At 31.4% G+C, this 16499-nt stretch overlaps 3 protein-coding genes across 3 annotated transcripts; 1 reads left to right on the top strand and 2 right to left on the bottom strand.

Annotated features, from left to right (window-relative positions):
- Positions 1 to 308: 308 nt before the first annotated feature.
- LOC142518403 (2-oxoglutarate-dependent dioxygenase DAO-like) lies at positions 309 to 1756 on the bottom strand. Its single transcript, XM_075621188.1, has 3 exons — positions 1337 to 1756; positions 912 to 1230; positions 309 to 730 (listed from the first exon to the last, which is right to left on the bottom strand). The coding sequence occupies exons 1-3, from the start codon at positions 1672 to 1674 to the stop codon at positions 470 to 472; spliced, it is 918 nt and encodes a 305-aa protein (XP_075477303.1). The 5' UTR covers positions 1675 to 1756; the 3' UTR covers positions 309 to 469.
- A 1984-nt stretch (positions 1757 to 3740) lies between these two features.
- On the bottom strand, positions 3741 to 5937 carry LOC142519449 (2-oxoglutarate-dependent dioxygenase DAO-like). The gene is given in 4 exon segments (XM_075622478.1): positions 3741 to 4116; positions 4680 to 4799; positions 4801 to 5002; positions 5587 to 5937. Coding segments are annotated over 4 exon segments (921 nt in total). The 5' UTR covers positions 5925 to 5937; the 3' UTR covers positions 3741 to 3855.
- Positions 5938 to 8595: 2658 nt separating this feature from the next.
- On the top strand, positions 8596 to 10853 carry LOC142518924 (cationic amino acid transporter 8, vacuolar-like). The gene has a single exon (XM_075621784.1). It carries the CDS (start codon positions 8896 to 8898, stop codon positions 10732 to 10734), a length of 1839 nt encoding a protein of 612 aa, XP_075477899.1. The 5' UTR covers positions 8596 to 8895; the 3' UTR covers positions 10735 to 10853.
- The last annotated feature ends 5646 nt before the right edge of the window (positions 10854 to 16499 follow it).

The raw sequence follows: 16499 nt of genomic DNA, 5'->3' as shown, positions 1-16499 counted from the left end.
TTTCTCGAGTCTGTGGAAGGCAATCCAAACGATAATTTCACATTTCTATACATGTTCTCTCACAGATAAATAGAGCCGATTGAGAAATGCATACCAGGAGTGGATTTCCAAGATTGCACACGGATAATATTCCCGTACTATTGGACAGGAGAGTCCCAAAAAACCTACCACAGACCAATTCAATCAAAGATAAAGAGGAAAGTATCATCATTGATCCTTTACCTTCTGGCTCTAATTCCATGTTCAACCCAAATATTCAAAACAAAACAAAAAAAAAAAAAAAACGAGCAAATGATAATTAACATTTGTTCCTTCCTGACAGGTTATTTGAATTCATCCAGGGAAAAAACGATGACCAGCAGAAAATAGAAACGACAGCTCCAATAATCACCGAGGTGAAAATAGAAATGACAGCTCCATATAATATAATATTATTGAGAATTAACAATCTGCATACATCCTTTATGACTTAGTTCAACAATTCCGGGCGAGATCGGAAAAATTCAAGAGCTTCACCGGTGGGTGAATTGGTAGAGATTCGTAGCCTTCTGTAATGATTGAAATTGAACGGCACGTAGAGGGCAGGGTGATCGGAATCCGCCAACCCCGGCAACACTTGAACCGTCTCGTCCTCGGCGGGCAACACGAAAAGGGCAATTGTTATACGTACAGAAGCCTCGTAGCATTGCACTTGATGCTTCACGTTGTGAAACCTTCCATTACTCCACACCTATACATGTATGCACATGATTTATTACATAAATAATTGATATTTATACACACATTTTATATTTTAAGAACTATTGGTCATAAAACGCACGTGTCATGAAAATGGAATAATTGAATTTATTATTGATTTTTGAATAAAATATAAATTAAAAATTAAAAAATATATGTTTATAAATACTTACCTTGCCCGCATCTCCGACGTTAAAAACAAGTGTTCCGGGTACATGATCAACGGAGATTAACTCTCCAGTAGTTTTGTCCACAGCCTCCAAACCATCGACATCTTCATCATCTTGCAGTATGGTGAAAAATCCAGCGTCTGAATGCATTACAGCACCCTGTAATCCCACAGTTTCCGGTCCATAATTATATTTGTTCATTTTGAACTGGCATATTCCTTCCTTGAATTTCTCCCCATTCAATCCCAGACCTTCCATTAATTTGCTCCCTAGGAGCTCCGCCAGACCTTGAACAGCAGAAGTGTATTTTACGATGATCTCCCTGCATAAAGATTCAAAAATTGCCATTATTGAAGAGCACAGAATTCTTCTCCATCTTTTATTTGTTCTTAACATAAATCAATTGAAGGTAAAAATATTAATTTCACCTTTGCTGAGGAGATACATCCAACTGAGTGCAGAAATTTTCGACAGCAACGGCCGAGCCATCGTCGTATAAACTCAGGCTTTCGAAAAAGGCACTGGCCATGTTAGGTGGGGTGTACCCTTTGGAAGGCTCCTGATGGTTATAATTTCTCATCTTGATTTCCATCGGAAGATCATGAAGAGAACGTACTACATCCTTCATATCAGACATGAGGGAAAAAGGAACCCCGTGATTGATAAGCCTGAAACAACCCCAATCTTCGCAGGCACTCACTATTTTCTGGGGCAGAGTTGAGAAATCTTGCATATCAATCACTGGAACTGACTTTTTTACGGCCATTTTACAAAATTTTATTGCCTTTCTCAAGTTCTGTATCCATGTTTTTATATCTGGGTTTGAGTACTTTGAATAGTCAAGATCAAGTAAATGGAAAGTTTATTATTCATACAGGATTTTATATATCATATGTCAAGTGAATTCATTATTTTGGTAGGACAGTAGTTTGAATAATTAAATGATTGTTAAGAAATCGGTAGATTATTATTTATTTAATAAATGTAGGACCATATGATGAATATTGAATTACGACTAAATTATGACAAAAATTTGTCTAAAACGATCTCACGGGTAGTTTTTTATGAGACGGATCTCTTATTTGGGTCATCCATGAAAAATTATTACTTTTTATACCAAGAATATTACTTTTTATTGTGAATATCGTTAAGGTTGACCCGTCTCACAGATAAAGATTCATGAGATCGTCTCACAAGAGACCTACTCCTAAATTATTATATATGATCTTTTTCATTTAGTGTACATTGATATTTAGATTTTGTTGTTCTAATTTTTTGTTTGCGTAATTCACAATATATAAACAATTTTATTTTTCAATTAATATGGAGAAAAAACTACCCTCTTTCCGTTTCTTTTTCAAAGGATATAATTATTAATACTTGAAAAAAAAATACATATTAGAAGACCTTTTTAATCAAAAATTGCCCAAGCCGAAATATAATTAAAGATCTTAATAATTTACTAAATTTTTATTACAAAACTTCAAGCTTTTCAAATATGTGCTAATATATAGAAAATAATTATTAGACATCGAATATTCTAGAAGTTAAATTGAAATTTTAACTAAAAATACTCCCGGTTTTTCACGTTTTTCGCGTGTCTTTCTGTGTTTTTCACACTTTTTGTCTGGAGTTGTTAAAAGAATCTCGATATAAATATTGCCTTTTAGGAGGAAATATAGAATTAGTGCGACTAGAATTGCCTATTTGTTCACCAAAATATGACTTCAGTCCAAATCAATCGTTTTACTTTCCGTTTTTACTTTTTGCAAAGTTAGATGGAATTATAAGTTGCATCCTCATAAAATACATTATAATTATATAGCAACTCGATTTCACGCGTTATGTATTTGTATAATCGTTTTTAATTATTAATATTTTTAGATTTAAATACAGGTAATTGATTTTATTTTAAAATTTTGTGTTAATTTATATTAATTCGAAACATATAAAAATATAATGAGACAAGAATAATTGTAAATTAGTAGAAAAAATTATTGGTATTGATTGCAATTTTCAAGTCGTCATACTATGTTAGTATAAAATCATCTTTCTTTATAATATTACATAAATAATAGTATATTAACAATGTACAAGCTCGTTAAAGTAACTAACTACCTTGATAATTTTAATAGATGGACAAAAATATGAGATTTCATTGTGAGTTTTACCCTCTTATTAAATCTAAATTTCAAAAAAAAAATTAATTAATTACGTGGTAATATTTGAATTAACAATATTCTTTGTTAATTAATAGTAAATTTATTTTTATTGACTTTTTTAATCCTTAGCATATGAAAATAACAAAATGCACCCTTGCTAAAAATGAAAACAACTATCAATCAACACTTCATGTCGAATTTTAATTTTGATATTAGTGTTATTAATGATTTAAGACTAGAACTTTATCTATTTTTATTTTTTATAATATAAATTGTATTAAAGATTAAAAATAAATTTTCCTCTAGAATTTCAATTAAATGCATTTATATATATGTACTGTATAAGGTTTAATACTTGATTGGTAGAAGTGACGGTCGACTAGTCAATTTTTGTGTGTGTGGGCGGCGCGACCCAGTCGAAGGGACAGACCGGAGACTTTGTAGACATTCTCCAGGTTTGAAGTCTATTTATTTTATACATATATAAATTTAATACTTGCAAATTGGTGATCCCAAATTTGACTCGTTTGAATTTTCATGTCCATGCTCCGCTTGGAACTAGAGATGTCGAAATAGGCTGACAGGAGAGCTGACCTGCAACCCACCAAATCTTGTGTTTGGATGAATTGGGATATTGGCAATTCGATTTGTCTATTTGGCGGGACGGGACTAGACGGATTAACCCAACAGACACAACCTATTTTGACAGATTTACTTTCAACCAGATTCTAGAAGACAAATTAATATATGTATACATACATATAATATATATATTCAACGAGTATTTAGTTCAACAAGTCTGGGTGAGATCGGAAAAATTGAAGGGCTTCACCGGTGGGTGCGTTCATAGAAGTTCGTAGGTTTCTATATTGAAGAAAATTGAAAGGGGCGTAGAGGGCAGGATGATCGGAATCCACCAACCCCGGCAACACTTGAACCTTCTCATCTTCAGCAGGCAACATGAAAAGGACATTTGTTAGACGTACTGTACCCTCGTAGCATTGTACTTGATGTTTCACGTTGTGGAACCTTCCATTGCTCCACACCTATTTTATATATTACGAGTGAATTTCAAAGGATAGATCGAGACACATACACACATACATACATACATACATACATACATACATACATACATACATACATACATACATACGTACGTGTGTGTGTGAGTGATATGTATTATAATTAATTGATATTTTATATTAAGGTTTTTCAAGGGAATTCTTCCGCACTCTTGTTATTAGGTCAATAACGTGTATGCAATATGCATGTATTATATAATTGTTAGAAATTTGCCCAAAACTAGTAAAATTTACATAAATATCCTGAATATTTTATTAAAAAAAAATTGCAGACATTATATAATATTTGATATAAATTATAATATAGATAAAATAACTCGATTGAATAATTAATGTATTGTATACTATTTCATCGGTTTTTAACTTATTTTTTGGGCACATAATTAAAATATTATATATTATGATACATTAAATTTTTAAGAATGAATTTTTTCAAATAAAAAATTATCAAACGTATCTGTTCAAATGAAAATTCAATATATACGGCGGGGAAAGAAATATAATTATGAAATTGGTATACTTACCTTGCCCACATCTCCAACATTAATAACAAGAGTTCCAGGTACATGATCAACGGAGATTAATTCTCCGGTGGTTTTGTCCACAGCCTCCAAACCATTGACATTTTCATCATCATGTAGCTAGTATGGTAAAAAATCCAACGTCTGAATGCATTACAGCACCTTTCGAACCCACAGTGTCCGGTCCGTAATTATATTTGTTCATTTTGAACTGGCATACTCCTTCCTTGAATTTCTCGCCATTCAATCCCAGACCTTCCATTAATTTGCTCCCTAGGAGCTGCGCCAGATCATGAAGAGCAGAAGTGTATTTTACGATGATCTCTCTGCAAAAGATTGCCAAGAATAAGCTGCGATATTAACTCTGTTAAAATATTACATCTAAACCATCATAACATAGAAATCATTACATATATATACACACACATTAAAGGTACACTCGCTTACATTTATTAAAAGTTTAAAACCCAATCACCCATATTTTAGAAGATTGCTTTTAAATGAGTTTAACCTCATATAATAATTCGAATGGGAAAATAACTTATCAAATTTTGGATTTTAGTTTTTGGCTTGTCAAAATTTGGTTTTGATGCTATAAATTTTAATTTTCGTCTATTGTGATCAAATTATATTGTTGAAGTAGAATTGGATACATCAGAAGTTTTTATGTTATGTGAGCATTTTTTAGTGTTACATCAGCATTTTTCCGCGTCATGTCAACACATTGACAAAATATGACTAAAAAATCAAAATTACTACGTGAAAACCAACTTTGAAAATTTAATATACCAAAATACAAAATAGAATGAGATCGTGGACAAAAAGAATATTTTCTCTAATTCGAAATGCCTAACTATTTACGTCTCACTCTGATATGTTAGATTATGATTCCGTGCATCATGTTTTTTACCTTTGATGAGGAGATGCATCCAACTGAGTGCAGAAATGATCAACAGAAGCGGCCGAATCCATATCGTATAAACTCAGGCTTTCGAAAACGGCACTGGCTATGTTTGTTGGGGTATAACCTTTGGAAGGCTCATGATGATTATAATTTCGCATCTTGATTTCCTTTGGAAGATCGTGAAGTGAACGTGCTACATCCTTCATATCATACATCAGGGACAAAGGAATCCCGTGATTCTTAAGCCTGAAGCAACCCCATTCTTCGCAGGCATTCACCATTTTCTGCGGCAGAGTTGAGAAATTTTGCATATCAATCACTGGAACTGACCTGGTTACGGCCATTTTCGATAATTTTATTGCCTTTTAAGCTCTTAATTTATATACTATGATGTAGAGAGTTCTGTGTGGATTTCTTTCAGCAGACAAAACAGCATTTTATAGCTGGATTTCGAGTGTGAAAGACCTGCACTACATTCTATTCAACTGTTAAAAGTTCGGCCCCTCGATTATTATTGACGTAAGCGTATTTTAATTATTATATTTTCTATTAGAAATCTTACTAGCCTGAATAAATTATTATCTGCATTCTAGAAGCGTTGATCTAGAGGTTGTTTTGTTTTTTCGTCCACTAAATCACCATTATTATTTTTATATAAATAAACTTATAAAATAAAAATATTGATATAATTAAAAATATTAATTAATATTATATATATTAAATGAAATTATAAATAAAGATAAGTAAATTAATAGTGGGGTGTAAAAAAGCGTTTGTATAGGTTTATACGCTCGAAAAACTGTTGGGTTACAATAATTGCTTTCGTTGATAAAACAATCCGAACATGACGCTTGATTTTAAAAGATTTAAAAATTTCAAGTTACATCATTATTATCATTTATAATTTTTTTTAATAAAAACGTCAAATATGTTTAATGTAGAGTATTGTTTTAACATTTAACATGAGAGCGATATGACAACGTAAACCTCTTGTATATGACAGATGCAAGTTTTCTTCGTATAAAAAATAATAATTTATTTTTGAAATACTATTTTATAGTGGGACCCATTTGAATGTGTGTATTTGTATATGAGTAAGTTTCTCGTGAGACGGTCTCACGAATCTTTATCTGTGAGACGGGTCAACCCTATCGATATTCACAATAAAAAGTAATACTCTTAGCATAAAAATTAATATTTTTTTCATGGATGACCCAAATAAGAGCTTGTCTCACAAAATACGATCCGTGAGACTGTCTCACACAAGTTTTTGTCTTTGTATATATAATAACATGAGGAGAGCAATTTGTATACTTCTCTTTGTTCCAGGAATACGACTTCAGTCCATAAAATACATCAATATAACCATTTTTGCTTTTCACCTTTTTGGGTATTTATTTCGACCAATCTTGTGACTTTTTTTCTCTTACTTTTCTCTTTATGACACTAGGTTTAGTCTTCTTTCCTCTTCGAACTTCACTATATGGCGGCGGAGGGTTTCGCCCTTCATCAAATGCATCAAACAGTACCTAAAAATATATTTTTATCATACAAATTATCATATTGGTCAATACATGTCTTTTGCATTTGTATTTGAATTATATGTTTCAAGTTGCATTTGTATTTGGATTATCTTTTTCAGTTTAGTTATGAATTGTATTGTTATATTAATATTTTGTATTTGTATTAAATTATATTAATTAAAAATCATAACAACAAATTAGTTTTTAAATATTAATAGTTAAAGTAAATAAATAAACATTTTAAAAATTAACAATTATTATTTTATAATTTTTATTATTAAATATATATAATTATTAAAATAATAAAACAAATATTTTATTATTATTTAAATAATATTTATAATTTAAATACAAATATGTATAATAAATAAAAATAAAAAAATAAAAAAATTTATAATTTAAAAAAAATAAAGGAAAACCCCTGCGCCAGCAAAATAGCGCAGCCCCATTGGAGAAACTAAAGCGACTCCAATTTTGCACGAAAAACACGCTTCAATTAAATTTTAAAAAATATTTATTTATTTTTAAGGATTATAAATATTTAATAAATAATTTATTATTAAATAATTTACCTTTTTAACATAAGCTATAAACATGTAATTTATAATATTTTAAAAAAATTTAAAAATTAGTGTAATACTTAATAATATAATATTTATACATCAAATATAAAAATTATATTATATTATTCAATTAATAAATATATTAAATGAATTATAAGAATTAATGTACGTAAAATGGAATGAATATTTAGTGTAAAATTTGAATTAGATGAGTTTCTATTTGAATAAAAATTCCACTATTTTATTATAGAATTTACACTAAAACAGAATTTCAGGATTGAGATGAACTACATAGTTTAACCTAAAAAGTAGATCGACCTATCTTTCAAAAATAAAAAAGTAGGTTGGTCTATATTATATCAACATTAAAATATTTATTTATTATAGTAAAAATGAAATTAAAATATGCTTGAAATTTATATAAAATACTAAAAGGAGGCATTAAGGGCTGAAAAATATATTGCCAGTCAAATCTTTAACTTATGAAAATCGTGTTATAAGTTATCATCATGACATTATTTGAATTCGATTATATAGAGCTTGGGTATAATACAGTTATGGATATACAATAAAAACATGTCTATTGTAAGACGGTATCACAAATCTATATTCGTCAGACATGTTGACTCAATTTATGTTTGCAATGAAATTTTTTTGACATGAAAAGTAGTATATTTTCATAATTCGTATCGGAGATTTGTCTCACAAAATTGATCAACCAAACATTCTTATAAAAGTTTGTGTGCATATAAAAAGTATAAAACAAGAAAATTGATTGATCACGAGAATCGTGAGAATGGCTATCAGTTCTATAATTAAGATTTTATTTTAAATAGGATTACATTGATGTTTGGTAAAACATCAGATTATCATAATATAATAGAATAAAAACAAGAAAATTTATTGATCACGAGAATCGTCAGAATAATTATCTATTATTTTAAAAATAAAGTACTCACGCAAAGAAAATTATTTACACGAAAATTGAGGTGGAAGACATCGGAATCTTATCGACGTAATTTGGAAGAGGAAAATGTTAGCTATACATGATATGGATGTATTTGGAAAGAAAGATGAACAAGATTCAGTACGAGGAAAGGAAACTCGATTGAAAGAATTCGACTCAGTTCCAAACGCTTTTTCCTCGATTCTTGGGATTCCATTCGCACTCCACAATATTCGGCAATCCCCTTGATTCCCAGTTTGGACTCAAATTCTTTCTAATTATTATGGGACATAAGAATTACAAATTTTCGTCCGAAGTCTCAGATCTCACCACTCCAATAGCACCGCCGACAATGGACCCTCCCGCCGGGAAATCGTACTGGCGTTTCAGCAAGAAAGATTTTTTCCCGGAACCCACCTTCCAAGACTTCTCAACCTACCTCTCCGCCCTCTCCAAGACCCCCCACCGTCTCAAAGATCGCTTATTCGGGCTATCCTCCGACGTGAATGAGCTCGTTCAGTGCAAGAAACAATCGGAGAATGAGATGAAGCAATGCCTCACGTGGTGGGATCTTATCTGGCTCGGATTTGGTTCCGTCGTCGGTTCGGGAATTTTCAGCATCACGGGTCAAGAAACCCACGATCACGCTGGTCCTGCAATTATTCTGTCGTATGCTATTTCGGGTTTATCCGCTTTATTATCTGTGTTTTGTTATACTGAATTTTCTGTTGAGGTCCCGATTGCTGGGGGGTCTTTTTCTTTTCTTCGTATAGAATTGGGGGATTTTGTTGCCTTCATCGCTGCTGGAAATATTTTGCTGGAAGGGCTGGTTGGGGCTGCAGGTTTGGGGCGTTCTTGGTCATCTTATTTTGCTAGCATTATTAAAAGTAATCCTGATTTTTTGAGGATAAGAGTTGATTCTTTTACTGAGGGGTTCAATCTGTTGGATCCTTTGGCTGTAGTGGTTTTGGCCATTGCTAATGGTTTTGCAATGACGGGCACGAAGAGAACTTCGGTGCTGAATTGGATTAGTTCCATTTTCGGGGCCGTAGTGATTGTGTTCATTATAATTGTTGGTTTTGTGCATGGAAAGAGTGAGAATTTGGTTCCGTTTTCTCCATATGGGGCGGAAGGGGTGTTCACTGCCGCCGCGGTAGTATATTGGTCTTATACGGGTTTTGATATGGTTGCTAACATGGCTGAGGAAGTTAAGAGGCCTTCAAGGGACATACCAGTGGGGCTGGTTGGGTCGATGTCTTTGATCACTGTCGTGTACTGCTTGATGGCATTGGCTCTCACCATGATGGTGAAATATACTCAAGTGGATGTCAATGCTGCGTATTCTGTTGCATTCGATGGAATTGGGATGAAATGGGCTAAGTATTTAGTTAGCATTGTGGCACTTAAGGGAATGACGACCAGTATGCTAATTGGATCAATGGGACAGGCTCGTTACACCACTCAGATAGCAAGGGCGCATATGATTCCCCCTTGGTTTGCTCTTGTTCATCCCAAGACAGGAACTCCTATTTACGCTACCCTGTTGATAACCACAGGTAGCTGCATTCTTGCCTTCTTCTCGAGTTTGGACATTTTATCAAGTGTACTATCACTCAGCACTCTCTTCATTTTCATGCTGATGGCCGTTGCTTTGCTCTTCAGAAGATACAATGTTAAGGATGTCACCCCCAAAAGTGATGTCATCAAATTTTTCACATCACTATTCATTATTTTTGGCTCTTCTCTTGGGATAACGGTCCTTTGGAATTCCAAGAATAGGGAATGGATAGGGTATGCTTTGACCGGAGGGCTGTGGTTTGTAGGAACTTTAGGGCTGGCATTTACGACAAAGCACAGGAATCCGAAAGTATGGGGGGTTCCCCTGGTTCCGTGGCTGCCATCTCTATCGATCGCTATGAATTTGTTTCTTATCGGATCTCTTGGTTCGGTAGCCTTGTGGCGGTTCCTCATATGTAGTTTCATCATGCTAGTGTATTATTTGTTGGCCGGAGTTCATGCGACTTACGACATGGCTCATATGGATGAACAAAAACTGAAACTTGAAGAGGGAAAAGAAGATTTGGACCAAGCGAGTCAGCTGGTAACGAGGCAGGGCTTGTAATTTTATCCTTCATCTGTCATTTGTTCATATTAATCTCATGTAATAAGCTAAGATATGTTTGCTAATTGAGCACTGAACTAAAGTGTAAGACTCTTGGATTGATATCCGCACCTCATTTCTTCCTTCCATTTTTTAAAAATAGAAACTATATGAAATATTTAGTCCAACTCTAAAATACAAACCAAAATGAAAATTAATGTACCTTTGAGGCATTAACAATACAAAATCTTGAAGCGTGGTTAGATCAATTAACTTATTCCTTACGAATGCTTCTCCCAATTAATTGCCTTTTTATTTCACTTTAAAGTTTTATGAAGAAAAAAAAACAATAAGAAAATCATTTTGTTTCGGATTCTAGGAGTACTATTAAATCCAGAAAAGTTTTTGCAAACGAATAGCTCCCCCCCTACAAACTCTAGTGCAAAAATGTTCGCCATATCGTTTCATTATATGTAACTTCTATATTTAAATATACTAGTAGCGGTAACAAATTTGAGTGCACTATACGATTGAATGAAATATTGAGTTGTTAATTGATAGATTTTTAATATCACTGATTTGATTTGAAAAAAAAATATATTGAGGAAATGTGATGTATTTGACTTATAATTTGATTTAATTGATTATATCTTCTAATTTGATTTAATTGATTCGTCTGTTTCGAATTAGTGGATGATGTCAAAGATAGTGGCGATGTAAATATTAAACCTCGAGATGTCACTCTGGAATTAAACCGACCAAACAAAAACAAAGAAAGAATAAAATTAAAAGTTAAACAGATTAATGACAAAATAACTATATTAATATCTAAAGACAAACATATAGTGATACCAAAAGATGAACATAAAGTATATCAAAAGACACGTAAAAAACAAGTGAGTAATTTAGTAAATTAACAATGATATCGACAAAAATTTGCTTGGTTTTTTTAATGTAACTAATGCATATTCTTCTTCTTATTATTTTTATAACTTAGATATATTCAATTATGTTTTTCATTGAATTATTATAATCTCATATGATGATTCAAGTAACTTGAATTTTTGTCAATCAATACAGATTTTTCAACGCGATATTGTATTGTTTTTCTTCATTTTTTCCCAAGCAATTAAAATTTCTATAACATGTGTTCAAAGTTTATCCCCACGAAATTGAATATGTAAAATTGTTTAATTTATTTTAAATTATCACTATGTGAAGTTGATATTATTTAAAGAAATTATATATGACTTTTGTGATTCCTCTATGTTTTAATTTTTTTAAAAATTTCAATTCAGAGTTTTTCTTTTCATACCAATTAAATAGAAATGTGTAGATAACGATTATTCTTTATTATTATTAAGCAATTATACATTGGAGTGTATTATTGAGTTTTCCATTGATAGATTTTTTTAATATCATTGATTCCATGAAAATGTTATGTATTTCAAAAAATATATAAATATATCATTGATTCCATGTAAATGTTATGTATTTCAAAAAATAAAAAATATTGTTATTTTTTATTCTTAATTATCTTCATTTCTTCATTTTTCCCTCTTATTTTGTTTTGAAACATGATTGTACATCAAAGTTTGTACCCATGAATAACTGAAACCATCGAAGTGAATTTCATTTTTTAAAAATATAAACTATAAAAATAAAAAATTTAATTTATATTTTAGATTTGCTATATAGATATGTGTTCATCTTTCTCAACTTTTATTATTTGTATTTAAACATTATAAGACGAAATTCTATCATCTTATTTGAAATTATATGACTCTTATGATTTATCTATGTTTATTTTTTTTTCATATTTCAAATCAGAGTTTTTATTTTTCATTTAAATAGAAATGTATATATATAATGATTATTTTTTATTATTATTAAGCAATTAATACATTGGAGTGGAATATTGAGTTGTCAGTTGATAGATTTTTAATATCATTTATTCGATAAAAATGTTGATAAAATGTGATGTATTTCAAAAAATAAAAAAATATAATTATTTCTTAATTCTTAATTCTCTTCATTCATTCCTTTTTTTTCATCTCATTTTGTTTTCAAACATGATTGTAAATCAAAGTTCATATCACATGAATGATTGGACTATAACGTTGAAGTGAAGTGAATTTCATTTCTTAAAAATAAAAACTAGACAGATAAAAAATTTAATTTATATTTTATATTTGCTATATAGATCAGTGTCCATCTAAACAATTATAAGTTGGAGTGGAATATTGAGCTGTCAATTGATAAATTTATTAATATAATTGATTCGATAAAAAAGGTGAGAAAATGTGATGTATTTCAAAAAAATAAAAAATATAATTATTTATTAATTCTTAATTCTCTTCATTCATTTCTTTTTCCATCTCATTTTGTTTTGAAACATGATTGTAAATCAAAGTTCATACACATGAATAATTGGACTATGACATTAAAGTAAATTTCATTTCTTAAAAATAGAAGCTATACAAGTAAAAATTTAATTAATATTTCAGATTTGATATATAGATTTGTATTCATCTTTCTCAACCTTTATTATTATTATTATTATTATTATTATTATTTAGACATAATAAGATAAGATAAGATGGACTCATATCATTTGATTTTTTATAATCGATTCATCTGTTTCCAATTAGTGGATGCTGTCAACGGTAGTGGCGATGCTAATATTAAACTTCGAGATATAACTCTGGGATTAAACCGACCAACCAAAAACAAAGAAAGAATAAAATTCAAAGTTAAACAGACAAATGACAAATAACCATATTAATATCTAAAGAAAAACATATTGTCAAATGTACTTGCGATGCAAATATTAAACTTTGAGATTTAACTCTGAAATTAAACTGACCAACCGAAAACAAAGAAAGAATAAAATTCAAAGTTAAATAGACAAATGACAAAACAATCGTATTAATATCTAAGGAAAAACATATAGTGATACCAAAATATGAACATAAAGCATACCAATAGACAAATACAAAAATAGAAACTATATGAATAAAAAATTTAATTTATATTTTAGATTTGTTATATAGATTTGTGTTCATCTTTTTCACCTTTTATTATTATTTGTATTTAGACATTATAAGATAAGATAAGATGGACTCATATAATTTGATTTTATATAATCGATTCAGTTTCCAATTAGTGGATGCTGTCAAAGGTAGTGGCAATGCAAATATTAAACTTCGAGATGTAACTCTGGAATTAAACTGACCAACCAAAAACAAATAAAGAATAAAATTCAAAGTTAAATAGACAAATGACAAAATAACTATATTAATATCTAAATAAAAAAGATACCAAAAGATTAACATAAATCATACCAAAAGACAAACACAAGACATGATGGTAATTTAATAAATAAACAATGAAAACTCACACTTCTATGATAATAATAATAGATAGATTCAAAACAGAGTCGATTTCCATGCAAGAAAAAAATGCAATGAAAATTAACTTTTAAACGTCTTCTTAAGGTTTTATTTGGATTTTAAAAAGTATTTGAATAAAGAATTTGAAATGACTTCGAGAGGAATTAGAAATCCACCATGATGATTTAAAAAATGATTAGTTAAAAGAGTAGGTTTCTTGTAAGACGGTCTCACAAATCTTTATCTGTGAGACGGATCAACCCGATCGATATTCACAATAAAAAGTAATATTCTTAGCATAAAAAGTAATATTATTTCATGGATGACCCAAATAAAATATCCGTCTCACAAATACGAACCGTGAAACCGTCTCACACAAGTTTTTGCTTAGTTAAAGATTTAAAATTCGTTGTAGAATGTATTTATCTAAACAAACTAAAAGATTTGTTATTTTGGATTTTAATTTTTTAGTTTCCATCCAAATGGAACTTAAATTTAGTTCTCATCAACGGATGCGGTATTTTTATCGTTATTTTCTTCTGTTATGTGAAATGTGAATCCAATAAATCTAGAGTTGTTGTGTGTACGCATGAATATGACTTGTGATGCGATCCTGGTGAAATGAGTAAGCAGAGTCGGGTGCTCCACCGGATCTGCTATCAAAATGATGAAGGAAATAAGAGCAATGTAGATATCTGAACCAGAAGCTTCTTCCACGGGCGGAGAGGATTTCCTGCACTCAAGAAGGTAACCACGTGAATGGACGTCGGAGGAGTGTCTGGCGTGGCCACTCCGATGCTTAAGTCAGTGAATGATTCAAGCCAAGAACCAATGTAACCAAGTGATGGCTGTGATATTGGTGTGAATGAATGAATGTAAATGTAAAGAGAGAACCTGGTATTTATAGTAGGAGAAGTAATTATGACCTCATTCTCCGTGCTACCTACTAATTATAGTAGGACGGCTGAGCACACCCTATATTCTGACATGTCAAATCTCATACTGGTTACATCCAGTCCATCTGATTTTGTCAACCCATCGGCCTGGTGTCAGAGATAGGACAGTCGCTCACATCCTATTCTGCTAGTATACTCAAGTGCGGTGCTCATATCGAGGTGGCCCGGGTAGAAAGTTCCCGGGAGTTTGAACGAGAGCCCGGGCGTCCGGTGGCCCTGGGAGGAGACGTCTCGGGCATTCACCCGCCCGGCTCCTGATGAACCCTTCCTGTCGACTTGTCCTGATTCTGGCCATCTATCCAGTATCATGGGTCGTCCATGCCCCGGACACAAGAATCGTCTATGACTCGAGCACAACTCGGACTATCCCGAGGGTATCAACTTGACTTTGTTTTCGTGAAGCGAATGTCAGTACCATATAATCAAATCATAATAGAACTTCATAGTAATATCATATACTTTCAAGTTGCAACTACACGTAATATCTCAGCGCATTCCAAGTTTAGGAATGGACTCTATCCGAATTAACCGAGTCCCCTTCCCCCTTTCCTTATCTAAAACTACAGTCCTAAAGCAGTAAAAGTCCAACACTTGTCCAGTTCTTGAAATTCGCTAAATAAATGGAACATGGATTCACTTATTGGCTCCAAGTGCAGAAAAGGCAACGACCAAACTTACCCCACCTTTTTCCCTTCTTATTGGTGGCTAAGTTAGATAAGCATGATAATGGAAATATCTTCTGCCACAAATGGTCGAAGAATAATCCTTGTTTTAAGATGAGACAGAACCCAATATGCAATTTTTTTAAAAAAAAAAAAAAGAAGAAGAAGAATAAAACGTAATATTATATTAAATGGAAAACTGAAATGTTTTCAAGAAATACGAAAAACTGAATCAATATTACAATATTATATTTCTTCATGGGCAACCTCTAATCTAAATTCCAAATATATATTAATCCCTGAAACGATGTTAATGACGACAGCTCATAGACGCATATACATCAATCAAATTCCCGATAAAATCGCTTATGCATCAGTCACTTCTTTTGTGTATGCATGCCTTTGATTTGACAAACTGAGTATCCTCAGAATGTGAGTGGTTTTAGCTTTATGACTCCACCACAAATAATAATTTAGTATTGACCCGAATTTATTTGACCTTTTCTCCATGTATTCAAAAAGATCGATCGAACAAACACAACTATCAGTTTATCCCAAACATGGAGATAAGATTACTAGTGCTCTCCTACATCCAGACCAACTCATAATGCACACAATTGTCCAACTTTTCTTCGTATGACCATCAAATTTTCAATGTGTATCACCATTTTTTGCTTTATTTGGTGCTATGATACGTATATATTCAATCTCATTTATTTATATACATATATATATATATAGTGTATCGATTGGAACAATGATGTGCTGAGTTATTG

Source organism: Primulina tabacum, chromosome 11 (assembly GCF_025594145.1).
Source record: "Primulina tabacum isolate GXHZ01 chromosome 11, ASM2559414v2, whole genome shotgun sequence".
Lineage (NCBI taxonomy): Eukaryota > Viridiplantae > Streptophyta > Magnoliopsida > Lamiales > Gesneriaceae > Primulina > Primulina tabacum.
The sequence above is the reverse complement of the archived record's forward strand: the minus strand, read 5'-3'. Positions and strand labels throughout refer to the sequence as shown.

What these genes read in the sequence shown, in the direction of transcription:
- LOC142518403 (XM_075621188.1), bottom strand. Translation starts at nt 1,674, where the DNA reads ATGGCCGTAAAAAAGTCAGTTCCAGTGATTGATATGCAAGATTTCTCA. An exon ending in GATGTATCTCCTCAGCAAAG is followed by an intron (nt 1,231 to 1,336) that starts GTGAAATTAATA and finishes ATCTTTATGCAG; the next exon opens with GGAGATCATCGTAAAATACA. An exon ending in ACGTCGGAGATGCGGGCAAG is followed by an intron (nt 731 to 911) that starts GTAAGTATTTAT and finishes ATACATGTATAG; the next exon opens with GTGTGGAGTAATGGAAGGTT.
- LOC142518924 (XM_075621784.1), top strand. Translation starts at nt 8,896, where the DNA reads ATGGGACATAAGAATTACAAATTTTCGTCCGAAGTCTCAGATCTCACC.